The sequence below is a fragment of the Cyprinus carpio genome, chromosome B7 (genome assembly GCF_018340385.1).
Source record: "Cyprinus carpio isolate SPL01 chromosome B7, ASM1834038v1, whole genome shotgun sequence".
In the NCBI taxonomy this organism is placed as follows: Eukaryota; Metazoa; Chordata; class Actinopteri; order Cypriniformes; family Cyprinidae; genus Cyprinus; species Cyprinus carpio.
The window spans coordinates 23,097,065-23,123,108 of record NC_056603.1 but is presented as its reverse complement, the minus strand read 5'-3'; the positions used below and the strand labels follow the sequence as shown (position 1 = coordinate 23,123,108).

The 26,044-nt window shown below is 37.1% G+C and overlaps 4 protein-coding genes across 9 annotated transcripts in view; 3 read left to right on the top strand and 1 right to left on the bottom strand.

Annotated features, from left to right (window-relative positions):
• The first annotated feature begins 1,632 nt into the window (after positions 1–1,632).
• Positions 1,633–8,540, top strand: LOC109084053 (mitochondrial sodium/calcium exchanger protein-like). Its single transcript, XM_019098766.2, has 15 exons — positions 1,633–2,076; positions 2,273–2,425; positions 2,658–2,710; positions 3,468–3,525; positions 4,208–4,313; positions 4,503–4,670; positions 4,828–4,941; positions 5,265–5,324; positions 5,782–5,915; positions 6,096–6,237; positions 6,498–6,619; positions 7,247–7,400; positions 7,669–7,749; positions 7,915–7,982; positions 8,142–8,540. Exons 1-15 carry the CDS (start codon positions 1,912–1,914, stop codon positions 8,328–8,330), a joined length of 1,767 nt encoding a protein of 588 aa, XP_018954311.1. The 5' UTR covers positions 1,633–1,911; the 3' UTR covers positions 8,331–8,540.
• Positions 8,541–8,820: 280 nt separating this feature from the next.
• On the top strand, positions 8,821–16,490 carry snx1b (sorting nexin 1b). Of its 2 annotated transcripts, XM_042727997.1 has the most exons (16): positions 8,821–8,967; positions 9,046–9,182; positions 9,388–9,520; positions 10,359–10,501; positions 10,592–10,658; positions 11,408–11,451; positions 11,558–11,699; positions 11,898–11,976; positions 12,444–12,519; positions 12,610–12,723; positions 12,822–12,915; positions 12,999–13,204; positions 13,299–13,442; positions 13,600–13,680; positions 15,376–15,447; positions 15,530–16,490. In XM_042727997.1, exons 1-16 carry the CDS (start codon positions 8,898–8,900, stop codon positions 15,578–15,580), a joined length of 1,653 nt encoding a protein of 550 aa, XP_042583931.1. In that variant the 5' UTR covers positions 8,821–8,897; the 3' UTR covers positions 15,581–16,490. The 2 variants fall into 2 exon arrangements, with proteins under 2 accessions (XP_042583931.1, XP_042583932.1); XM_042727998.1 differs by having other exon boundaries at positions 8,849–9,182.
• An 825-nt stretch (positions 16,491–17,315) lies between these two features.
• acp2 (acid phosphatase 2, lysosomal) lies at positions 17,316–23,737 on the bottom strand. The gene is made up of 11 exons (XM_042727999.1): positions 23,575–23,737; positions 22,280–22,375; positions 21,793–21,879; positions 21,213–21,365; positions 20,906–21,004; positions 20,327–20,416; positions 19,708–19,840; positions 19,176–19,264; positions 18,931–19,037; positions 18,667–18,845; positions 17,316–18,238 (listed from the first exon to the last, which is right to left on the bottom strand). Exons 1-11 carry the CDS (start codon positions 23,656–23,658, stop codon positions 18,108–18,110), a joined length of 1,248 nt encoding a protein of 415 aa, XP_042583933.1. The 5' UTR covers positions 23,659–23,737; the 3' UTR covers positions 17,316–18,107.
• Positions 23,738–23,838: 101 nt separating this feature from the next.
• Positions 23,839–26,044, top strand: part of ambra1a (autophagy/beclin-1 regulator 1a) — a 69,243-nt gene continuing 67,037 nt past the window's right edge. Inside the window, exons 1-2 of one of the 5 annotated variants that reach the window (XM_042727993.1) lie at positions 23,839–23,959; positions 25,702–25,935. In XM_042727993.1, coding sequence (XP_042583927.1) covers positions 25,804–25,935 — 132 coding nt within the window. In that variant the 5' untranslated portion in view covers positions 23,839–23,959; positions 25,702–25,803. Of the gene's footprint in view, positions 23,960–24,086; positions 24,409–25,701; positions 25,936–26,044 lie in introns of those variants that run through there. The other 4 variants (XM_042727996.1, XM_042727995.1, XM_042727991.1 and 1 more) reach the window with 4 other exon arrangements.

Below are 26,044 nucleotides of genomic sequence, written 5' to 3'. Positions count from 1 at the left end.
TTAAGCATACCCAATTTTTGGAATCTGATTATGTAATCCAGATTACATGTAATCCATTACAGCACTGCCCCAAATATATCAACCTAAATAAATGAGACAGTTTGGAAATAAAGTAGGCCTATAGCTTTACAGTATGTGGCAGTGAGCCCAGCGGTTGGCATCTATATTATTCACACTATTCACAGATCCCAGCCCAATAAATCATAGATGAACTCCAAATAGGGTGACCACTGACCAGACGTCATGTTTTTCCCAGGACAGTCCCGTATTTCAGCTCTATTTTTAGTGTCCCGACTTATTTCGAAAAAATCATGTTTTGTCTCGTATTTCAAAAATTATTTAGGTGATCAGAGCAAGTAGTAGAGGTGTCCTGTCACGCAAGAACAGACTAATTAAAGGTAACTAAGCTTGTCATAGAACAAAACTACCATCCAATCACAATTCATTATCGATTAACTTTCAGTAAGTGAAGACGGGACAGGCAGGATCATGCTGAATAACGCAACAGAAGCGCGCTCTCAGCCGCGCGCCCGCGCAATCCCAGTTCTGCAATCAGTTCTCCTTGCGCCTTCATGTCAAATACACACACAGCTGTCAAAATGTTCATCATGTGGATTATCTCACGTAAATACCCTCAGTTATGGCTTAAGTGAACGTAAACAGATGCCTAATTAAATTCCTGTCTGTCTCATTAATGTTAATCAAACGACAAAAGATGTTGAAATCAAACTCCTAAAAAGATTAGCAGTTTTGCAACATTTATTTTCTTAATCAAAATTAGTTACCCCCTTAGCTGTTATATATTCACTGTAAACCACGGCTTCAACAGGGCTTATTGCTTTTATAAAATGGTTATTATACGTATCAAGGTTTCACAGAATAAAACAGAGCAAATAAAGTGTAATGATATAAATAAAAACACTACCCAGACAGCAACGAAGCTGTTGTAAATTACACTACAAACATACACCTTTGTGTGTTGGAACCACAACTGTTTCTGAGGGACTACATTGTTTGGTGGAAGAATACTGTTTTTATTTATATCATTAAACTTTATTTGCTCTGTTTTATTCTGTGAAACCGTACTACGTATATGGAATAACCATTTTATAAAAGCAATAAGCACAACAAAAACCTGATTAACATTTAATACTTATTTGAAAAGGTAGTTTTAGGCTCCCTGCTTCACGTCGTGCCTAACAATGCCCCTTAGCTGTTATAAATTCACTGTAAACCACGGCTTCTTGGGGCTATTATTGCGTTAGTCTAATACTGTTTAAAATGCCAAGTTTAAAAGTCCACAGACAGAGAAAGCGACATTTATAGGGTTAGTTCACCCAAAATTTCAAAGCTATTGTGAAGGAATGCAAAGATTCTGTTAATGCAAAAGTTTTGTGAGCAAACTCGACATTTCTTAAGGAGAACGCAACAGTTTTGCGAGAGGTGCTCCGTTCCGAAGATGATGAAAGTGAAGGGTGAGTAAATGATGTCGGACTCCGTTCCGAAGATGATGAAAGTGAAGGGTGAGTAAATGATGTCGGAATTTTCATTTTTGGGTGAACTATCCCTTTAAGTGGAAAAGAGTGAATGTCTCTTTAACCTCAGGATAGAGGGCGGGAGGATAAGAAAGCTCGTCACGCTGTTTGTAAAGGAAGTATTGGAAAGACCTGTCAGACTGATCCACTTCACCGGACTGTACTTCCCTTTTGGTCGACTTTCTCTTGTGAGACAATAATGTGTATCCCCACGTTATTTTAGATCCAACCACAGATTGTGATTCACAGCGTCTTGAGTTTATCACACTGAAGGAGAAGAGCGAAAGGGAACTACGAAAGTAGCCGTCGATCTACCACAATTCAACTACTGGTGTTGACCACTGAAAAGCAATGTTAAAGCAGTATCAGCCTACAAATGCGTGCTCAGCTCTTAGTGTTGTTTTGCACCGTTGCTCTGCGATGGGATCGTGTCAGCTGCCAGAAATCTGTTTACGTGTCTAACACACACCTGGTACCTCATGTGAATGTCTGGCGTTCAGACAGACCTGGAGGAGTTACTCCGAACCGCAATGGAGACGAGGTGAGCTGGACTCGGAAATATATGATCAAGTAAAAAAGACGCTGTTTGTGCATTATCTGTCATTAATGTTACAGATATATTTTGCTCTTTTTTTTCCTTACCATGATTAAACTTTGTGTTATATAAATTCAGTGCAGTGTTGTCTGACTTTCGGCATGGAATCCTGCACAGCTGAATTTTTCTATCTGTGTTGCAGTGTGATGAGGTGATGAACCTGTCTGCCAGTCAGAGATGTGAGTTTGTGAAGAATACACCGGACTGTACTTCGGATGATGGCTTCATCAAATACCCTGTGGTCACCTTTTGCCTGTTCCCTCCTAATCTGCTGCCTCTAGCCATCACACTTTATGTAAGGACAGTTAGTTCAGTCACCAAACTCAGGGTTTACACACCAGTAATTGAGTGTTGTGTAAGTTTGTTTGTGGAGTGTGACATGTTTCTGTTTACATATCCAGCTGAAACAAACGATAATGCATCATCCAGGATGTGTAATCTGATTTTATATTGGTTGTGTTGGTTTTGTATGTTGTTAAAGTCACTCTCACGTTTTCTCTTTCCTTCTTTTCTTTTATTTCTGTCAGGTCATCTGGTTGTTTGTTCTGTTCCTTCTTCTTGGGCTGATTGCATCAGACTTGTGAGTGGTGAATTTGAGAGAATTACACGGGTTATTAATCGGCTTGGACATACTATTTGGTGGTCAAATAGTTCTGTCTTAAAGTGATAGTTCACCCCAAAAATACAAATTCTCTGATTTACTCAACCACATGCCATTATAGACCTGCATTACTGACAGACACACACACACACTCGCACAACCCGTTTTGGTGACCATTTATTTCCATTGTAATGATAACAACAAAATGCTGAGACTTTTTTTTTTATATCTTCTTTTATGGTCCATCAGTCTGCTCATATTTAGCAACATGCTTTACAAATTGTTGTATAATCAGAGCCTGAACAAATTAGGTGTAATCTAAAAGGTAAAAAGATGTGTAATCTATACTTTAAAAGTCATGCAATTAAAATTAGTAACTGATTCAAATAATAATAAAAAAATTAACAATAATTGCAGTACTTTAGAAACGTGAATATTCCTTTGTGATCTCATGACACTATCAACAGAGCCGAGTCTTCGGCCATGACCTAGGTTCACTTCTCTATTTACTCATGTGACAGAGACAATGTCTTTCATTTATCTGGAGAATTTAGAGTTGAGTTTGTTTTAAAAAGGTTCTGCTTTTTAAGGTTCAATAAGTTAGTTAATTTGTCATTGTTATAAAATGTTTTTCAATGTATTTAGATTTTGTTCTATAAAGAACAGAAATTTGAGTTTAAATGTATATGAATTATAATATGTAATGTAATTTTGATTATATTGTATTTTTTTTCAGTTTCTGTCCAAACCTCTCAGCCATTTCCTCCACAATGAGACTGACTCATAATGTGGCCGTATCCTTTTAATAACTGAAATGTGGCTGATCAGCTGATCCTTGTAAATTGTCCTCATCTTGCATAGGTTGAGAAGGTTAATTACTCCTGCTGTGTCCTTATCAACCACAGAAGTGATAAACTCCTGGGTCCTGGAGTGAAGAGAATATTACAGCATGTTAAACAACTAGACATATGGTTAGTCTGTTACTACGTCATAGTGTTAGCCACCACTGTGTCATGCTGGGTAGTGTTTGTTTAACACTTGGGTACTGTTTGTATTTTAAAGGAATAGTTTGCCTCAAAAATGAAAATTCTGTCATCGTTTGCTCACCCTCATGTCGTTCCAAACCTGTATAATTTCTTTCTTATGTTGAACACAAAAGAAGATATTTTAAAGAAGGCTGGTAATCAAAACAATTGTTGGCCCTCATTGACTTCCATAGTAGTGGGAAAATACTATTAGGGGGCCATCAACTGGGTGAACTATTCCTTGAAGTTTGTTCATGAGTGTGAAGTGTTTTCAATGTGTGTTTGTGTCATTAATGTGTGTGCATGACTCAGAGTGGTGTGTAGAATGTGCGACTGAGTGGAATCCTCAGTGATGAGTTTGTGTTTTGATTTCTGGAAAAGGTCCAAATTGCGCTCAGAGGTTGTGTCAGTCCCATTTTTTTTCATTGTTTGCCATGACTGAGCAGAACAGGGCGTAACGTTCCTGGCACTTGGAAATGGGGCTCCAGATGTGTTCAGTGCCATGGCTGCTTTCTCCCACCCTCAGACTGCTGGTCTTGCTGTTGGAGCACTGTTTGGTGAGAGATCAGCTCTGTTAAACATACACCCACCCACACACATCAACGACATGGTGTAGTGTTTGAAATATATTTATACAGCACCACTGGGTGCTGCAGAAATTACCCACTTCACCTTTAGTTCTTGTGAACAGATTCATCAATCATAAAAACATTTTCCTTATTGGATTTTGTGCTTGTTTTTTCTAGGAGCGGGAATCTTTGTTACAACAGTGGTAGCTGGAAGCATTGCTCTGGTTAAACCTTTCACTGTGGCGTCTCGTCCATTCCTTCGTGATGTCGTTTTCTACATGGCAGCTGTGTTTTGGACCTTCAATATCCTATATAAAGGCCATATTTCCATGGGAGAAGCCATTGGTCTGAAAACCGTTATTCGCTTAATCAGATTTATACCATCATTTCATTAATTTAGGAAAATGACACGTTTTACATTCTGCATGTTCCACTTCATTGGATAGTATATGGATATGATTAATATTTCTTTCTTCCTATCATTCTTTTCTGTTCTCCACAGGTTATCTGGCACTGTATATTGCATATGTTTTGACTGTGATTGTGAGTGCGTGTATATACAATCATCAGAAGCATCAGCTAAATGGATCTGCCCAGACCACAGGCAGAGAACAGGGTCAGCACTGATCACACACCACACACTTTCTACCCTCTTTCAGTTTCATTACAATTCCTGTATGAGGTGTGACCATTTTTCTTTTTAGGTCAACACACCAAAATGTGTTGTAAACTCACAAAAGTCTTGCTTTAGTACTTGTCCCCATCCCTAGTAAAATATAAGCTAACTGCACAAAGCTTTCACACATTCGGATATAGTGCTCACAACAATGCAAACTCAAAGCTCTATTTAAATAAAGTGCTATTGAAGTTTATGAAATGAACAGCAGTGTTAATCTGATCACTGAGCAGAGATTAATAAATGTTGTTCTTGACTTTTAGGAGAGATTCTCCCATCTGATTCATATAGAGAAATTCAGAGTGGCAGCATACAGGCACACGGTGGGTCACTTCCTCTCAACTTAAAACTGCTGTATGTTGGCTTAGTAAGTGGCTGAAGTTTCAGTGGGTTGCTCCATTTATGATTGTTTTCAACACCACAGAGTTTCATAATTACTGGACTTTGCAAGTGTGTGTTGCGTTCTGCATTGGTAACAGTGAAAGTGAGAGAGAATATTGCATCTTTAAGGAAGTACTGTGTGGTGTAACAGCGTTTATCTGTGTGAAAATCTTGCATGTATGAATTTGTAACTGTTGGTGTGTATATATATATATATATATGTATATATGTGTGTATATGTATTATATATATATATATATATATATATATATATATATATATATATATATATATATATATATATATATATATATATATATATATATAATATATATAATATATATATATATATATGTATATATGTGTGTATATGTGTGTATGTATATGCATGTGTTTCAGATGAAGGAGAGTATGAGCCTTTGCTGCCTTACACTCAATCCACTACTCAGATCTTCCTGAATGCCATTAACCCGGTGGATAATAGGACCTGGAGGAGACAGCACTGGAGTGCCAGGGTCCTCAAAGTGATCAAGGTGAAAACATGTGCATTCACTTTCATGATCACTTCTTGGATCTAAATAAGTAATCATTCTTCTAGTAACCTATTGTTCAAAATAAACTTGTCTAATTGTTGGATTGTTTAAATCTAATATGCAAGTCTATGTAATTTTAAGATGAAGATCCTTTTCTGCCTGTCTGTCTGACTATGTCAGGTGCCTGTAGAAGTGCTGTTATTGTTGACCATTCCTGTGGTGGACACAGATAAGGAGGATCACAACTGGAAACGCCCTCTGAACTGTCTTCACATAATCACTGGGCCTCTGGTCTGTGTGCTTACCTTCCAGTCGGGAAAGTGTAAGTCGGTTGGCATTTTATTTGAACCATGAAACTAACCCTGTTCAACAGCAATCTCTTATGTGCACATAAAAAAATAAGTTTTGTCATCCCTGTGATTTGTTTTTTTAATGCATCTGCTGCATTCTGTCAGATGACCTGAAATTCTGGTGAAATGAACTGTGAAAAGATAAATGCTGTTGATGCAGATATTGTGCAATCATTTTGTGTTCTTTAAAGTACATGTGACTGAAACAGACAGTGTTTCTCTTTCATTCTAGATGGCTTACTGCTCATTGAAGGAGAAGTTCCAGTGTGGGTGCTTGTACTCTGCATCGGAGTCTTCCTCTCTGGCATAGTCTTCTTCACTACCACAAACGAGCATCCTCCTAGATATCACTTTGTATGAATCTTCTTTTAAAGACAACTTTTGTATTCTTATGCATTTATTTGATCACACATTCAGTAAAAACAGTAATGGTTCACCTCAAAAATGAAAATTCTGTCATCATTTACCTACCCTCATGTTGTTCCAAACCTGTAAGTTTCTTTTCTTTCTTTCACAAAAGAAGATATTTTGAAGAACGCTGGAATTCAAGCAATTGTTTGCCCCCACTGACTTTCATAGTACGGAAAAAATATTATGGAAGTCAATGGAGGCTATCAACTGTATGATTCTGTGTTCAACATAAGAAAGAAACTTGTACAGGTTTGGAACGACATGAGGATGAGTAAATGAACTATTCCTTTAACATATTTTAAAATTCAGTTTATTATTGTGATTACAGCTGAATTTTCAGCAGCCATTACTCATATTGAAAGCATATGTGGCTTAATATTTTCGTGGAAACCGTAATTTTTTCTTAGACTGCTTTGAGTAGAACTTTTAAAAGAACACAGTTTATTTAAAATAGAAATCATTGTATAGACATTTTACTATCTCTTAATCCATTTTATGCATCCTTGCTGAAAAAAGGTATTAATTATGTTTTTCAAATTAAATGTTTAATTTCTGTTGCTGTGTGTGTAGCTCTATTCTCTGCTAGGTTTTGTGGTCAGCGCGCTGTGGATCAGCACTGTGGCGTCTGAGATTGTTAGTGTGCTGCACCTGCTGGGGGTTGTTCTCCGTCTCAGCAACACTGTACTGGGCCTCACTTTGTTAGCCTGGGGCAATAGCATTGGAGGTACACACTCACTCACAACGATAAAAACCACAAACTGCACATTATCTTCCCATTATTTTTGCTCATAGCCAATATTCTAGAACTTGAAATGAAAGGAAAATAATTTTACAACTACTAGATTGCATGGTTTTATTTTTGTTGGCACTGTTAAGTACTAATAAAATGTGTGAAATAGTGTTTGGTGGCTTTTAATATCCCAATGGGATATTATACACCATTATGTTTTTACCTCTGATAGACCATGTGTTATATTTGTGTGTTTTCACAGATTGCTTTGCAGACATTACAATAGCCCGTCAGGGATACCCACGGATGGCCATTTCTGCCTGTTTCGGGGGCATTATCTTTAGTATCTTTTAACATATGCTTTTTTTAAAAAGTTCTCCTTTTTGTGTATGTGCATTAACAAATATATCAACAGATTTCATCATACTATATTTACAATATTGTAAATATTCTGGTACACTACCATAAGCCATAACCACACTTCACATGCCTTTGACATTACATTAAGACATGCTGTTTGGTGTGGGCCTGGGCTGCCTGCTGCAGACCTTTCAGAATAAAAATAATGTTGTGATGGTATGTCTCACACTCTATATATTGTATACACTGTCAGTGTCATATACTGTACATGTAACTGGATAGATATGTTGCAAGCTTTTAGTCAGTTGAATATTCCAGTATAGATGTGTGACAGAGTCTGATCTGTGTGCTGTGTGTGTTCTGTTGTGAGGTCAGCTGGAACCAGAAGGGATGCTGTGCTGGGTTCTCTCAGGAGCACTGGGTCTGTCTCTCATCTTCTCCTTCATACTGGTTCCTCTTCAGTGTTTTCACCTGAGCCGAGTCTATGGGATTTTTCTACTGATCTTCTACGTTGTCTTTCTCATCGTTGCCCTGCTCACTGAATTTAGAATTATCCAATTCTGACATCAGCAAGAAACTGGACAAGTGCAAAAATCTTTAGACACTCATAGAAATATATAAGAAATGTATTAGAATATATATTTGTAAATGTATGTTTTTGAAGATCATGAGTAATTGCTATGCAGTAGTTAAATTGTTTTCAAACATATCTTGAATTATGAAATTAATTGAAATTATTAAAATTTATTTTATTAAATGGGATACTTCCAAATATGCTGTGGTGTTGTGCGTTTTTCTTTTATTTTTTTTTATTAAATGAATTCATGCAATTCCTGAGCTGATTATTCTTTTAAGTTGAAAGACGCATATGTGTTTGATGAAATGGTTTAATCTGTTCACAAAATTGAGCTCATGATGAAACTACAACCAATGAATGATTTGAGAGTAAATGTGTATTCCTGTAGGCAGCTGTACTGATCAAATATATTTACCGAATGACAACATGTCCTGAATGCGCAGCATCAGTGTGTATGCTTGTGGGTGTAGCTGTAGTATTTGCTCCAGACCATCAGGAGTCAGTGGCGCATCAGCGCGCTCTCTCTGAGCCGGAGAACGCAGAGCCATCCGCGGATGTTTTTAAGCAGGCTGAGGTTACCTAGCAGTGAAACCCAATCCACGCTTACCTGTAACGGACAGGCAGGTAGAAATTACGCCAGCTTCTAGACTTGATACGTTAGGTTTGCTTGTTCATACATATATTTCCTTTGGTCGAAACAAGCGATGTCGGGCGGCTGCGGGCGGAATCCTCCTCCTTTCCCTGATAATGAAGATCAGGAGGCAGAATTAGACACTCGGGTGCTGGACAGCGACGAGGATGATGATGATGAAGGCGAGGACATATTCACCGGCGCGAGGGTGAGACACTTGCTTCAGAATAATGTTTTTATTAACTGATTAATTCTTATACGGGGAAATATTTAACTGTCATTTGACAGAAGCTAGCTCGTAGCTTATTGTCAGTGTCTAGTTTCATATTGCAGCTTATAACTGCGCGAACTGCAATTATGTCATTATGGTTATCAGCTGCAATCTTGGCATCGTGTTCATATATTTTTTGCAGAGTAAACCCATCACACCCACATCAGCTCCTGATGAAGGCGATATCTTCAGTGAGGAGGGCTCGTACATCAGGAGCGATGTCCATCACGCCACTAATGGCCTTCACTCTGATGAAGAGCTGGATCTGTTCACTGGTATTTCACTCCATCGCTGCACCATGACTCGTAATGAGCAATAAATTCGTAATGACACTTTATTTGACATGCAGGCCAGATGGGAGCTGAACTGCATGATGGAAAACATAATGCATTCGATCTTTGTCTTTAAAATAGCGTGGCAGGCTGAAACCGATCACTTAAAAATGCTGTATCAGTTTTAAAAAGTACTGAAAATTGTACTTAAGTATATTAACAATGTCAAAAAATGTGCTCAGTTAAAATGATGTACCTAGCCAAAAAGTACTTGAGTGGAAGTAAAAATTATCCACATTTAATTGAACTTGGGTATTTAAAAGTAAGAAGTAAATACTTTTCTTACCTTCAAATTGGCTTTTGAAAACAAGAGACAGTACAGATGTTCTAATTTTAGTATTTTTGATGCAGAAACTTTCTAAAGAAACTGTCAAAAATAATATTTTCTCATTGTTCTATGTAAGAATCTAGGGCACAGCAGATGTTAAACTGAAACCAGTATCTTGAAAGCTTTTGCATGAATGTTCTCAGCAGATGATTTTACAAATATTTGAACAGTGATTTTTAGTGGTTGTAAAAACACTGAAGTATGTGTCTGAAACGCATAGCTTTATCCACATTTGGATATATATTTTTAAATAACTGAGGAAATATTTTAGTCATGATATGTAATTTGTAATGAAGTAAAATGCTATTTTTTTTTCCTGTGATTGAGTAAAAGTACAAGTACTTGTTTTTAACAGAGCTCATGTAAAGTACAGATTTCCCAAAAGAATTGTATACTAAAGTATAATGGTGAAATGCTATCTCTCACATCAACACACCTCTGTTCAATCATTAGAGGCCACTGTAGAGCTGACACTCACCAACACCACCAGTCAAGGCAGGAGAGAGATTATTGGCCCGACCGCATCGGCTTGCAACACCACACATGTCCCTAATTCCATACTCAAACCCAGCATCGTCACCAAGACCATGGAGGAGGTACTCAAACAAGACCCTTCAGTTCCATTCATCTAATACTGTATTTATATAGATTCTTATTTCTAACTGGATGCTGATCAACTTCAACAGTTGGAGGAGGAAGAGAGTGGAGACCAGTTTGAACTGAACATTGCAGTCACTAATCCAGAGAAAATTGGTTCGTATTATGCAACTTATTAACATATTTCACAGTGTAGGTTCATAACAAGAATAAAAATAAACTGAAGTAAACTCTGAAATGATTTGCGCTACAAGCCAGTGAGTTTATGGTTAAGATTCCTCATTTGTGAGTCACTTTGGATAAAAAGCATCGGCTAAATGAATAAATATAAACATAATAAAATAATATGATCATGGATAACAGTTTGCAGGATAAAGAACTAATTTTTTTACACCGGAAATAACTGGAAGCTACTGACAGTGAAAGCCTTGCTTACAGTCAAGTTCTAAATGGCATTGCCCACTTATACTTTAAAAAGCGGGATCAAACTTGCATCAGATTTTTCTAGATCAGTGGTTCTCAACCAGTTGCTCACAAGGGGACCTCAGCAAACATCCAACAGAGCTTAATTTAAAGGGATTTTTTGAGATAAGTATTTGTTTTCCTTACTTTTATTTATTAAAATCTAATTAAGAGTTCTTAAAACTTCTGAAATCAAAAAAAAAGAAGAAAAAAAAGATTCATAATTAATAATTATTCTGATGACACTCCGAAAACAAGCAGGTTTGTATTTATTACAGCAGTATTAACAGAGAAAATCTTTTAGTCTACATGTGTGGGCCTTCAAATATTTCCTCGGACACTGAGGAGTGAAATGGTTGAGAACCCATGGGTCTAGATTCAGCCTCTTGTTCTGGATGTTGAGAGCTATAGCGACCGAGTTCTTCTATGTTATTGTGTTGCAGGAGATGGCATGAATGCCTACATGTCTTACAAAGTGTCGACACAGGTACACAAAAGATTATCCCTATTACCATTTTTGGATTGATTGAACTACATATATCATATACATGCCCCTTCTCCATGCTTCTCTCTCTCTCTCTCTCTCTCTCCAGACTACACTGCCCATGTTCCTAAATAAGACGTTCTCCGTGCGTCGACGTTTCAGTGATTTTCTGGGACTTTATGAGAAGATATCGGCCAAACACTCTCTGCTGGGCTGCATCATTCCACCTCCACCTCAGAAGAGTGTAGTTGGTAAAGAATTTCTCATGCTCTTTCTGGCTCCTTATCTAGTGGAGTTATCCCAGTGACCCTCATCTGGACACTCACAATAGCCTGGATACATGAGAATGTTTACTCTGAGCTTTCTGTTGGCTCTTACTTGCATCATTTTACTCGGAGCAGTCGGGTGTGATTTGCTGACTGAGCATGTGGTTTGGTGTTGTGTCACAGGGATGACTAAAGTGAAGGTAGGGAAGGAGGATTCATCCTCAGCGGAGTTTGTGGAAAAGAGACGAGCAGCACTGGAGAGGTGAACACAAGCCTGATTAGACATACACATAAAATAGAGGTTCACAAATTGCATTTCTTCTGATATTGATAACTTGGGAAACCTGATTTCTGATTGAGAGGCTGATGGCATACTGAATATGATATATTATAAAAATAAAAAAAAATAAAGCACTCAAAAAATTAGGAAATCCCAGTAACAGCAAAAAAATCACAAAAAAAAGAAAAAAGAAAGCGCTGATTTGATTGTTAATGGCAACAGATTTAGACACCACAAACCTGTAGGAGTTAGGAGTTGTTTTAATTTATTCAAACCCAAAAAAACCCCAAAACCATTCAACACAAAAAACAAAATTAGTAAAAATTGCATTCATTGCTGCTGAATTTGGAGTTGTAACAGTGATTCACGTGCTGATGCACACCCATTTGATCTATAACTGGTTTTATTTCTTATATATTACATTGACTGTTTGTTTGTATTTTCTGTAGGTATCTACAGAGAGTCGTGGCTCATCCATCTCTGTTGCAGGACCCGGATGTTCGAGAGTTTTTAGAGAGAGATGAGGTGACCTCCTTTGTCATGTTCCTAGATGCATCATACAGTATTTTTAGTGACATATTTCATATCTAAGCATATGTGTTTGTGTGTTTTTAGTTGCCCAGGGCAGTGAATACTCAGGCTTTGAGTGGACCTGGCCTCCTAAAGATGATAAACAGAGCATCAGATGCAGTGAATAAGATGACCATTAAAATGAATGAATCCGATAATGTAAGAGGAGCTCAGTTCCTGCAATTCTAAGGCATAAATTCTCCCAGATCGTTGCATTTTACTAGTGATTGACACCTCTGTGTGTGTGTGTGTGTCAGTGGTTTGAGAGTAAGCTGCAGGAAGTGGAGAATGAGGAGCAGCTGCTGAGGAGGCTCCATGCTGCTGTTGACTCATTAGTAAACCACAGGAAAGGTGAGAATGAAAACTAGACTGTGAAGCTGGACTTTTAGATTCATACTGTTACAAAGCATCTCAAAGTCTTTCTCCTCTCGTAGAGTTGTGTATTAACACAGCGGTGTTTAGTAAGAGTGTGGCCATGCTGGGCAGTGTGGAGGAGAACTCTGCGTTATCTCGTGCGCTGTCACAGCTGGCAGAAGTGGAGGATAAGATGGAGCAGCTGCATCAGCAACAGGCCTTCAGTGATTTCTTCATCCTCGCTGAGCTCCTGGCCGACTACGTCAGGCTGCTGGGGGCCGTGAGGGTTAGAGAGCGCAACCACATAATGCAAAACCAACAATCAGAGCCCACTGTGTAAGTAATATGATGTTGTTTTCTGTGTTCTTTGCTGTCCTCAGTGCTGTTTTGAGCAGAGGATGAAAGTGTGGCAGCGTTTGCAGGAAGCTCAGAGCACATTGCAGAAGAAACGAGAGGCTGAGGCCAAACTGCTGTGGGCGAACAAACCCGAGAAGCTGCAGCAGGCTAAAGATGACATAAATGAGGTTAAATCATCAACAGCGAATGATTTATGCATAACACGCTTCAAGTACTGTACATTAGACCAACATGTAACATCCTTGTAGAGGAGCTCTGTTAAATTACAATATGATTTGTTACTATTTTGCTGATAATATGGAGCTGTTTTCTGTCTTTGCACAGTGGGAGTCTAAAGTCAGTCAGTATGAGAGAGATTTCGAAAGAGTCACCTGTACTGTGCGCAAAGAAGTGCTCCGATTTGAGGTAAGATTTGTTGATGTTGTGTATAGATGTATTTTGGTAGAAATGCAGCACAGAACATCACTAGTGCAACAAAACCATATTTGTATAATTGTTTCTCATAGGAACATCTATTAAAAAAATGTAATGGCTTCTCAGTGATAAAATAAATAGATACAGATTAATTTGTGGTGATCCTACTAACTCAGAAGTGCACTTCTGACATGGTCAGTCACTTGTTCAGCATGATGATGAACAAAGACTATAGAACGCCCAAGACGTGACACACTTTTGAATGGAGAAAAAAAAGCTCAATATGGCTGCTCTAGCAAACGAAGCCCCGCCTTCTGAGTGAAAAGATCCAATCCCTAATTGGTAAAGTCACCTCATCACTGCAGCTGCCGTTCGAAGTCCCGGTTGCTATAGAAACAGTCAGCAGTTCTGAGACTGCGCATGTGCACTGGCTGGTCTAGCATGAATAATAAGCTTTTTTAAAACACTGTTTGAGCAAATAAACAACATTTATGATACAGTTGTCAGATTTCATTGCTGATTTCCTGTAATCATAAGCTTGGCGAACAGTTTTGGAGAATTTGATGTTTCCCCATTCAAAGAGAAAGGATCTGAACTTGCATGCACGAAAGGCATTTCAAAGATGGCCGCCAAGTGACATGACTTGCTTTAAAGGGACTTTGTGATGAATTGTTTTTGTCCTGGAAATGTCCTGCTTATTATTTTGTCATTAAAATATCCTATTTAAAGTGATAATTCACCTAAAAATGAAAATGACTCCCCCTCATGTCAAATCTGTAATACCTTTGTTTGTCGTTGGATCACAAATTAAGATATTTTTAAAGAAATCCGAGATCTTTCTGACCCTCCATAGACAGCAATGTAATTACCACATTTATGCCCCAAAAAGGTCATTAAAATATTCCATTTGACTTTCCATTCTACTTTTTGTGTGCAAAGAAAACTAAAATAGCAACTTTATTAAAAAAATCCTTTCTGACATGAGGGTGAGTAATGACAGAAGTTTAATTTTTGGGTGAACTATCCCTTTAAGAATAGGAACACTGATGTGCTATGGTTTTATGGTTTTAAATGCCCTGCATTTTATCTCTAAAAATGATGGATACAATGTCTTATTTGCATTGGGCAAACATTGACTGTTTGGTCAACTGCTAAAATAATTGGTTATGCAAGCCTTAATTTCTATAAATATTACATATTTTTAAATTGTTACATGTTGCTGCCATAATAATTGCCTATTTCAGTTCTCGTTTTTATCTATAGAGGTGCAGTGACTTCCTGTATTTTATATATATATATATATATATATATATATATATATATTTCAAAATATATCAGTATCCAAATTTAAATGAAGCAAAGAACAACAGTTACCAGATGGTGCTTGGTGACTTTGGATTGATCTCTTTTCCTTAACTCAAGTCAGGTGGATTGGGATGGCAGTTAAATTACCACACAACCTCTTTTGACAAAAAAACAGTAGGTACTGTAGCCAGGAATTTTCATATGGATAGTGGGAATAAAAAGAAAAACTTACCCCTGTAAATGTAAAAAAAAAAAAATATATATCTTACAAATCTGCCAGCATTCATCTGAAATTCAGTAGTTCCAGTTCCAGAAGCTGTGACCATTGGCAATACTTTTTACATCACAAAATATAAGATTAAAATTGTTTTTCTGTGGCAGAAAGAGAAAGCCAGAGATTTCAAACAGCACATAGTGAAATACCTGGAGTCCCTGCTTCACACACAGCATAGGGTAAGTGTGTGTAAGTGTTTGTTTATTTCACATACAACACCACTGAATAGTCTTTCATGAATCGCTATTTATCTTAAACCAGCTGGTGAAGTGTTGGGAGGCCTTCCTGCCTGAGGCCAAAGCCATCGCCTGATCAGAGCCTTACCTCACACGCTCCTAACCTTTGACCTTGACAACAGACAATCAACATTTCTCTCTTCCTATTTCCTTTGCTCTCTGTGTGTGAAATAACATGTACATCTTAATACTCGTTCATCGATACGCAATCCCCAGATTGTGATGGTAAACCTGTGCAGTGACCCGTGTCACTATTGACAACTGAATGTTGAGTTTAAAGGTTAAAGGTCAGAGCAGCATTTAAAAATAACAGCTGTGTGTGGGGTGCAGCAAGAATATTTTTTTTGTGTGCACGTATGTATGTGTGTGTTCAGTGTTATCCTTAAGGTTTTTAATGGTGCTTAGCCTATGTAAAGTTTCAGTAGAGACATTAAAGGTTGTTGAGTGTCATTCTCTCTGTGTCATGGATGTGCACAGGGGTGAGACTGAGGTTTGTAATCCATTCCAGATAATAGAGAGAAACACTTGAGATGCTCACAAGGCACTCAGCTCAGCCTGATGTTGCACCACATTTTTAAAATCATAGCAAAGTTAGAGTACGATATAGAAAAAAAAAACGATTCACAGACTACGAAGGGAAAATGTTTGGTGTCTTTTGAATGAAGTCCCATATTTCGTGTTGATAGTTTTGACTGAATTTGTATGTTCTCAAACAGCTGCACTGATCTGGACAGGTCCAGATAAAGGTCTACTTGCAGTATAGGTGTACAAACATGTCTATTAAAAAAACTGGAAGAACTTGTTAAAACATACATTAATTACAAAAAAAGTTTGTGTAAAAACATTTGTACTGTGAATGCTTTTAGTCTTTAACATTTATGCACTGCTGGTGTATTCATGATATCACAATACCTTGCAGAAACTGGGGGCTTCATTTATAAAATGCATTTATGATCAGATTTGCTCCTTCCAAATTCCATGAATTTGATTCTGTCTCAAAAGTAAGGAACACCTTGGGAAAAAAGCATGTGTATGAACTTCTTGTGCTCATATACCAGTAATTAAATTCGATTATGAACATGTAAAGATAAATTATTTAAAATAGGCACATTATGCACAAATTAGCAATATTTTATCTGCTTTATGATTATGTCACTATAATTAGCAAACTATATATTAATATAGTCATGAAGGGATATTAGTGTGCATTCTGTAGATAGAGTTGATTGCGCATGAACTGTGATTCATTGAGCTATGCATTTAGGAACATTTCAGAAACTTTTGTATATTCACGCATCATTAGATCATTCTACGCATGTCTCTATAAATGGGGCCCCAGGACCTTAAATGACATGGATATTGAGGGGACACCCCCATATTCAAAGCAAAGGTCCATTAAGTTTTTAAAGCTAGATTTACACCAATAATGAATTTTGGGTTATATATTCTTGGTAAAAACATGTTGGTTTGAAGCTCTTTTCCTGACACTAAAGACTCTGTGCTGTTACACATGTATTATAAGCCTCCATTTTGACTATTAACATGATGTTAATGATCTGGTACAAGAAAGACGTGCATTTGTTTGAAATGGTTGTCCTGTCAAGCTTTATTTGTCTATTTGATGAAAATAAAACAGAATAAAAAAAGGTTGTTGTCATCTTTTCAGATTAAGGACAACATCTCAAACCATCAGAATTCCATCAACTAATCAATATAGCATTTGTTTCAAATGAATCCGGTCATGCCGAGATGTGCACTGAGACAGTAAAAAGACAATCATTAAAAATTACAACAATCTGTACACATTGCAATTAATGTCGAGTGGCTATTTTTATTTATTTTTTTACTTACTGGGCATGTTTACCTGGAACTGATTTTTTTACTGTACTGAGACATGAAATCATCTTTCATAACATAATTGTATTCACGTGATCAATGTAGAATGACAAAACATTAAGGAAACTGCACAAGATTAAAACAATTACTCCAATAAAAGCTCATTTGAGCTTAACCTGAAAATACGGTTCATATCAGCATGTTATTCTGAAATTTAATAATAATCAAAATTCTTCTGTGGCTGTAAATCAGGAGATAATCACATAAAAAGCATGAAGGTAAAATTCTTGCCTCATCTGAATCTTCAGGCGTTCACAGATATAGTAGAATTAATGGCCTGGAGGCACAAACAGCAGGACGCCAACAATCCTTGTGTTTCAGAAAGGACTCACACCTCTGGAGAAGCTTCAGTCTCAGAGATATTTTGAGTTCAAGTTTTAGTTCCCTCGTTGAATTTTGTACACAATCTTCTGTTATAATAAAATCCCAGAGCTGAAGTCACAGCTGCTCAGTTACGGATCTGTGCATTAAGCACTGTGTCATGCTAATGCTATGACGCCATCCTAACTCTTGATTCCCTTTTTTTCTCTAAAAACACTTAAGGTTACAAGTAAGTAATAAAACATTACCAACTCTTCCCCAATATAAAAAATGTGTTACCAAAAAGAATTCCATCTTTAAGGGTTTCTCAACAACTTGGCGCCGTGTCCTCATAGGTCCTCTTCACTGTCCCACAGTTCCTCTTTGCGGAGGAGCTGATATGATTGTCAGGAGTCACTCTCGTTTATGACATGACTGTAGCTAGCCATGGGCTCTTTTAGACGGCATAGCACTACAAACAGCAGCAGTATCAGGAGGAAGAGAAGACAGCCACACACGGCCAGCCCGATGATGACCTCTACACACATATATGAGAGAGAACCATCAAAATCATAGTAACTTAAATCTATATTAGTAATACGGTTGGGCATTTTATGTACGTATATTTTGAAAGATATTGAAAATGTCATCTTTTTGTCATATGGAAGTGCTTTAAATTGCAGTATAAATATCACTAAATAAATAATTATAATTGGAAGATTTCATTTGCAAAAACCGATAACTCAAAAATGTTTAAAAATCATGTTTTTATTAACTGCAGTTTGACTGAGATTAATTGGAATGCACAATGAAAAAACATGATTTTTGAAAATTGTCAAAAATGGAATTATCTGTTTTTGCAAATGAGCTCTTCATTTATTTTACAGTTTATGTGTGCATGAAAAAAGTGGTTACAATATGTATGCAATAAACAGCATTTATTAATTAGTAAAAGATTGTGATTACCAGTGTCTGTGGTTTCCTTCTTTATCTGACACTCTTTATTCCTGTCTTGCGGTATGACTTCACGTGTGAGGTTCACAAAGTCCTGCAGGGGGCAGCGCTGGGAACAGCCCGGTAAAGACACAGGGTACGGCTCGGACACATTAGTGTCATTGCGATAAAACATCTCCACTGAAAACGTTCTGAAAGAGCAAAGCAAAGGTGTATTTTAGTTGACAAAAGAATGTCTACTAGAAACATTTAGGAAAAACACAGTCAATATGTTACCCGTTCTCTTCCTTGTGAAGTTCAAATAGATGACACGAGGCATAAGGTGGCTGCAGGCCATTAAAGACATTCAGAGCTTCCTGTAGGGCTACAACTGTTGTGTCATGCTAGGAAAGAGTTACATGAGAGAACATTACATGAACTGCTTACCCTAAAGAGGACAAATGCATTTTTTTAGTCTGTCAGTATTGACTGAAAAAGGGAAGTTTGGGTGTTTTGGTCTGCGGATGTGACACATGACTTACTGCTGAGTATACCATCATCTTCACTTTCTGTTTAGAGTCCAGTGCTGCTGCATTCGAGAGATTCTTAATGATCTGATCTAACAGCAGGCCTGTAAATGAGAACATAAGAGCTGTTTTGGCACATTAAAGTGTCACAGGATCACAATACTGCACTTGTGTATTCAGGTCTGATTGTAGACAGGTCCATCCACTGTTTCTTTACATTAACATTTCCCTGTAACTGCACACCATTTGAGGAAGCAGCCTCTCCCTCTATTCCTACAACGCTGATTTGCATATGCGTGCATAAAAGTGTCCGAGTGTGTAACTATGAAAATGCTGTCAAGAATCTTCTCTCTTCTTTAAAATAAATGTCAGAAACTACTCTCAATGTTTAACCTCGTATAATGTCATTCCCTAGCTTTTGGTTTTTATTTGATTCTAATTATTTTTATTCATTTAGTTTGATTTTTGTTGCTGTTGTTCGTGTTGATTTGACATGAATTTACAAAAAAAGAAAAAGAAAATGCTCTGCCCAGTGATAAGCTCTCACCTCCCTGAAGTCTGCACTTCTCCTTTCTCTTGTAGACTCCAAACATAATCTGAAAACCAAAGTTCTTTAACACCTTCAGCGTCTCCATCACACTTGAAGTCACCCAGTCTGGTGGTCGCATCCCATGTTTTGCCTGGGGAAGGAGAATAACAAAAAGAGACGATTAGCTGATCTGACACAGTTTATGGTGTCTGTCTGCGCATTTGGATTTAATCGATTCTAAGCATCATGAGACCAGTCTGGAATAAAAGGAAGTAATAGTGCTTCAGCTTGTGGTAAGGCCATCATTACAAGACATTTACCACAAAGTCTCTCTATATCATAAAAGAGTCCACAAAGAAAAGGGAACAATTAATTATAAACTATTAATTTAAAGGTGTTTATTATGTATATTTGTATATATAGATACAAATATTTAAATATGCAAATATATTTCCAAAATGAATGGAATTTATACGTTTGGTGCCCTAATGCTGCACTTGATAGTGAGTTTTAAAAAAAAAAACTACATTGACACACAGTCTTCAATATATCATTCATTCAAAAAGACAATACTTAATAGGCGGGACTGATTGATCCTAATGCTAGATATCGTCATGAGTGAATGTGTGCAACTCACCTCACAGAACAATGTGTCATACACACTCCAAATAGTCTCAATGCTGGTTTTCTTCAGTCCTGTTTTATTTTTCACCATCTCTATGAATGCCTGCATAAAATGACATCATTACGAGTGTAGTAACCATTTTAGCTGGGATGGCTCATCTAATGTTTTTTTTCTCTTTTTGCACATTCACATTTATGAACTAACATGTACATGAATTACTAACATGAAAAAAATAGGGAGCAAGAATAAAAATGGAATATTGACTCGTGAACAAAAATGTAAACTGTAAATACTTTGACAGAGAACCAAGTTTTCGGCCTTTGTTTTTTGAAGTATTTGAAACATTTTCACTAAATCAATAAAATGATTTACATTTCTTCCATTTACATGATATTTACTCAACAAAATAATCATGTTCACAAGGTCAGAAATCTGGGGATTCAATATAATCTTAAAAACAGGTCTTAAAATCTTTTAAATCTAAGGGAAGAATGTTATTAATTTAATAATTAATTTTCATAATCGCTGTAAAAACATCTTATGTTTATGACATATGATCTGCTGTTATGAGTATTTGCAAGGTGGCCTCACCTTGTAGGTTACAGTCATGTTAAGAAAAAAGTCAGTTTTTTCAGTCTCATTCATTAACTGTGCGTAACGTGGACAGTCGTCCAGAGGGAATGAAAGCAGCTGGAAAGAAAGGAAAAAATAAAACACAAACACACTGTAGGCAGGTCATGTATCCATGGAAACAGATTTTAATCATGCAGAGACATTTACTGATGCTGCTGCTCAGCAAATATGACTTCATTGCTAAAGAGAGGTCAGGGCCAAGTTTCAGTGCGCCGCAAAATTGTGAAGAGAAAAGTGTGAACAGAACTTCAGTGTGATGTTCTACCTTCTCTTCAGCCGCTGGGACAGTGTGAACAGGTATTGGTTGCCATTTCATATCTGGATTAAACACCTCAGAACCATTAGGTGGGAACATGCCAGCCAGGTTCGCTTCTGCACTCATTAGAGTGCGGTCAACATCTGTACTTCTTATGAATATCTATAATGCAAACACAGGATCACTTATCCTATTAAAACACAAACGTGTGACAGCTCTATGTTTAAAGGAATTGTTCACCTTAAAAATGAAAATTTTGTCATAATTTACCCTTATGCCGTTCCAAATCTGCATAAGTTTCTTTATTATGTTAAACACTAAAAATATATTTTAAAGAATTTTAAAGAACAAAACAGCTGTTGGTCCAGCATTGACTTCCTTAGTAAGGAAAGAAATACTATGTAAGTCAATGGGGGACTTTCAACTGTTTGATTACCAGCATTCTTCAAAATATCTTCTTTTGTGTTCAACATAAAAAAGAAACTCATACAGGTTTGGAACGACATCAGGGTGAGTAAATAATGGCAATATTCATTTGTAAAGTGAACTATCCCTTTAAGTTTATTAAACAATTTAAAGAGACACTAACCTCATGCCGGTCATAGTCCTCACTCAGGAATCCTGTGTACCGTTTCTTTAAAAACTGACCCAGTTCGAAATGCTGCTTCATTCCCTCCTGAAATGACCAGAAGATTGAGTTGAAGTAATAAAAAACCCTCTTACTAAATCTTATGGTGAAAGTAAAATGAAATGGTGAAATGAAATAAAATCCTTAAAGGTGCATTCAGTAATTTGGCGCTAACTTAAGAAATAAGAAATAAACTAGTTTTTGAACAATCAACTAAATGTGAGATGAAGACTTTACACAGTTTTACTACTTTAACTACACTTTAAGACTTTAACTACATCTATAAAAGGTGTTGTAATTATGTAAGGAGTGGGTCACTTCCTCAGTGTATACATAAACACAATATAGCACAGATACTTGCATGTCACCATTTAAACTAAACGCTACTTAAGTAGCACATAACCAATTAAAACAAAGAGCATAAAGTGTGTGTGTGTGCATACTGTACCTGAGAGAGCTGTCCAAAACCCTGGGGCCAGTCACTCTCCTTATAGGGATCAGTTGGATAGGTCTTGATTGGAGATCTGTCACCATGACGATAAAGCTGACGGTGAGGAAGTCAAATACCTCATAAGTTTTGGGGATTCATCTATGTATGTGTGTGTGTGTGTGTGTGTTCAGGAGGAAGAACTACACTGTGCAACTGTGACTAGATCAGCAAATCCAACTTGTCATGTGCTCACCCTGACACCCGGATACAAGCCACAAAGTTGTCTCTTCTTATTGGTTAAGCAGATTCAGTCTTTCTCCTTAGCTCTGTCTTTCACAGAAACCAGCCATGTTTATATGTGAATCATGCATTGTGGCCTTCTCTCATTTACACTAAGGTCTATAGTAAGATTTACTTGAATCATTAAGTAGGTGTTCTAGGAACGCATTAAATTACAGCCATTTTACAAAACCAGGCTTTAAAGAGCACAACCCTCTGGTTTAAACTTCCTCATCTGCAGTGACCTGATCGTCATGATTTACCACAGATAACCACAGTATCAAATATGTCTACCCACAATACAAAAAAAGGGTTTTGAGGTTGTTGTTTTTTTTTTATGTGGCACCGAGGTAACACACAATGTATAAACATGCATATCTTGAATATGATACAGTAACACCAACATATGTACAAAGTAGAATAAAAATATATTTATGCGTGCAAACAGACATCTTTAAATACTCTCATTTAACATCAAATCTGGTACTTTTTCCAATCTATACATCCAATACAACAGTATAATTTACTTGGAACAAACCTACTTGGATAGTTTGTTTCAAAGCTTTTAATTGCTTTGACTGAACTAGGAGGCGCACTGAAAGTTGCAACAACATGTTTCATCATGTGATGAACTCAAATATTGAGCAAGCTGATAGGTTGGATACAATACCAAATAACACAAGTTTAAGTCGAGAACAAGTTGTAGAGCCAAAAACAAAGTTGGTAGCAAACAATGGTTGCTCACGTCAGCAGGACTGCCACTCACGCGTCGTTACTGTTGGATACCGTTTCAAACTAGACTGACATCACTGTCGATACAATCTGATCAATGCAAAGCACTGAGAGCGAATACAATACACGAACTCACCTCACATTTACACAAAAACATGCATATAAATATGACACACACAACAAAGGCAGAATGCGTGTGTCGTTTTATGAAAGGTTTTTAAGCCGAACGGATTTCTCAAAACAGCTGCAGACAGTACGTTAGTATAATATTGCAGACAGATTATACACTATACACTACTCACAACAGTGACAAACTTGAGCGTCCTTTCTCCACTGGAAAGACTGAAAGGAAAGAGCAAAGCGACGATCAGAAAGCAGGACTCCATACTCGTAGACGAGCAGCTGAGGCAGAGCACTGTCGATGTCTGACTGATCTCATCTGGCGAACACAAGACGAGCTGCAGGGGTTTCCGGGTAACAGAGCGCTCTCATTGGTCAACGCGTTCTGCGACGTAAAAACTCGAAAATTGATTGGTCGCTCAAAATGAAAACCCACCGTCTAGTATTATTTTATGCTAATGTTTATGAGTTAATGTTTAACGTGATATCCAAGCCTCAGATATGGTGTATCTTATTATGAGAACGTATTGTTTTTTCGCACTTAATTTGCTATTTTAATTTCGAAAGGTAATATATATTATTTTATTTTGTATTTTCATACAGACATTTTAAAAACACTTTGTCTGTCTCCATAATTTATACAGAAAGTCAACAGCGAGGTGTTATGTACGCACAGGGTTTAATTATTACCGATTTACCTGTGTTTACAGTAACGCGGCAGCTCAGCTGAGGTTCGCGTGTGAACGATGATCTCGGTAATTGATTATGAAGGATCTGCGCTCTACTGGCGTTGTCTGTACGCTTTTTGGCAGGAGCTGTTGAACAAATCTAAAGTACGTTCGACCTTCTTTTCGGGAAATAACAGAAATATTTCTCACAATATTTATATGAAGCCGAACATAAAATCTGTACTGAATATTTAAACACCGTTCCCGCTGCTTAAGTACCCCAACGTACTTGTTTCACTTGACATCTACGATTTCAAGGAGTATATTCGGACAAAAATATGCAAAAAGGTAGGCCAAATCTGACACCCCGAGTGGCTGTCTTAAATATATTTTAAACAAAAAAACACTCTTAATTTAAACACCACGTAACTGTGTGAATGAATACATCACCCGTAAACTGGAGCTGCTAACTGCTAAATGTGAAAGCTGTTAGCATAATTTCCTCATTCAAAAACAAACATCGTAGATTTTATATAATTCTCAGTGGTTCCTTTATTCTATGATCATAAAGTGACTTTACGAAGTGTTTCTAGCTCTTTTATATCCCCTGTCTAGCTTTAATAGCAGCTGAAGTCAAACATGTAGCCTGTCAGATGGAGGATAGCTCAAGATGTCACAAAACATGTCAAGCTGATCCACGTTTTTTCATCCTGTTAGCTTAGGATTGTATTACTAAATGTAAATAACATTTTTATAATTTTATAAGTATATTTATCCATTTAATACAGGCAAGTGCATAAAACTGCGTTTGCTACTATTCAGTTATTTATAAAGACTATTTAATTAGATATATGTTTTGATTTGTTATGTTTAGTTCTTATCTATTTTAGCCTTTCTTTTATTTTTGTTTTTTTGTTGCTGAAATATATCTTGTCTTGTATATCTTACATGTTACCTAATTTCCCACCAGTTTGATTTTAGTAACATACCTTTGTAGCTTTTTTATTAATATTTTGTATAGTTTTTTATGTATTTTTTATATATATATTTATATATGGTTTTTATTAGTGTTTATTTTAGTTTTCATTATTTTAGTACATAAAGTTAAACTAAATGAAAATGTGAAATTTTGGGTAACTAGATTTTTTTTTTTAATTTAATTTATTTATTTTTGTTGGTGTTGTTGTTTTAGTTAACTAACCCCTACAGTAAAGTCTCTATTTATGTGTGAAAGATATTAAAATGAGTCATTCTGCCATTGCATGGGTGTATTTGTAATTTTTGTAACCATCTTTGATTGTTTTCACTCGGCTCTTCTATGCCCTGCTTATTCACGTGACACCACCAGGACACACCATCGTTTTGCTCTGTAGTGTTGATTCAGTGTGCGTTAAAAGTTCTTTCACACCCTGTAATCTCCTTTGACACCTGTGCTGATTGTGCAGAGATCATATTTGGAGACAAACTGTGGTGAGAATACAATGCTGGAAGATTTGACACTGAATTTAAATAACTTCTTACCAAGAAATTAATATTGAGTTGTAGTCAAGTTATGACGTGTTAAGATATTCATGAGCATTGATGGGCCTTTTTTTTCTGAAGTTTTATGAGCATTTGTTGATCTCTTTGTGTCTCTTCTAGAATGATGGCGTGGCAGTAGCAGTGGTGGTCTAGTTGTGTGTGAGCCGGTGGACGGCTCTGGGTCTGGTGTGAGAGGGTTGGAGCGAGGACGAGTTTGTGGATATGAAGGTGGGACAGAAGAACTCAGTATGTATCCTGTCAAGTCGAGAGCGAGGAGCACGAGGCCTTGCCTCACACAGGATCCTACTGCAGCTTGTAGAGGAAAAGACACAGCGCATGAAATGGCAAAGCCAGGTAAGAGACGCACTGATCTCTGTCATCTGTTGACTTGTATGCTCTTGTATGGGGAAAAGCCTGCTCAGTATAATGTGTAATGTCAGAAGCAAGAAGCTGCCTGCTGAGC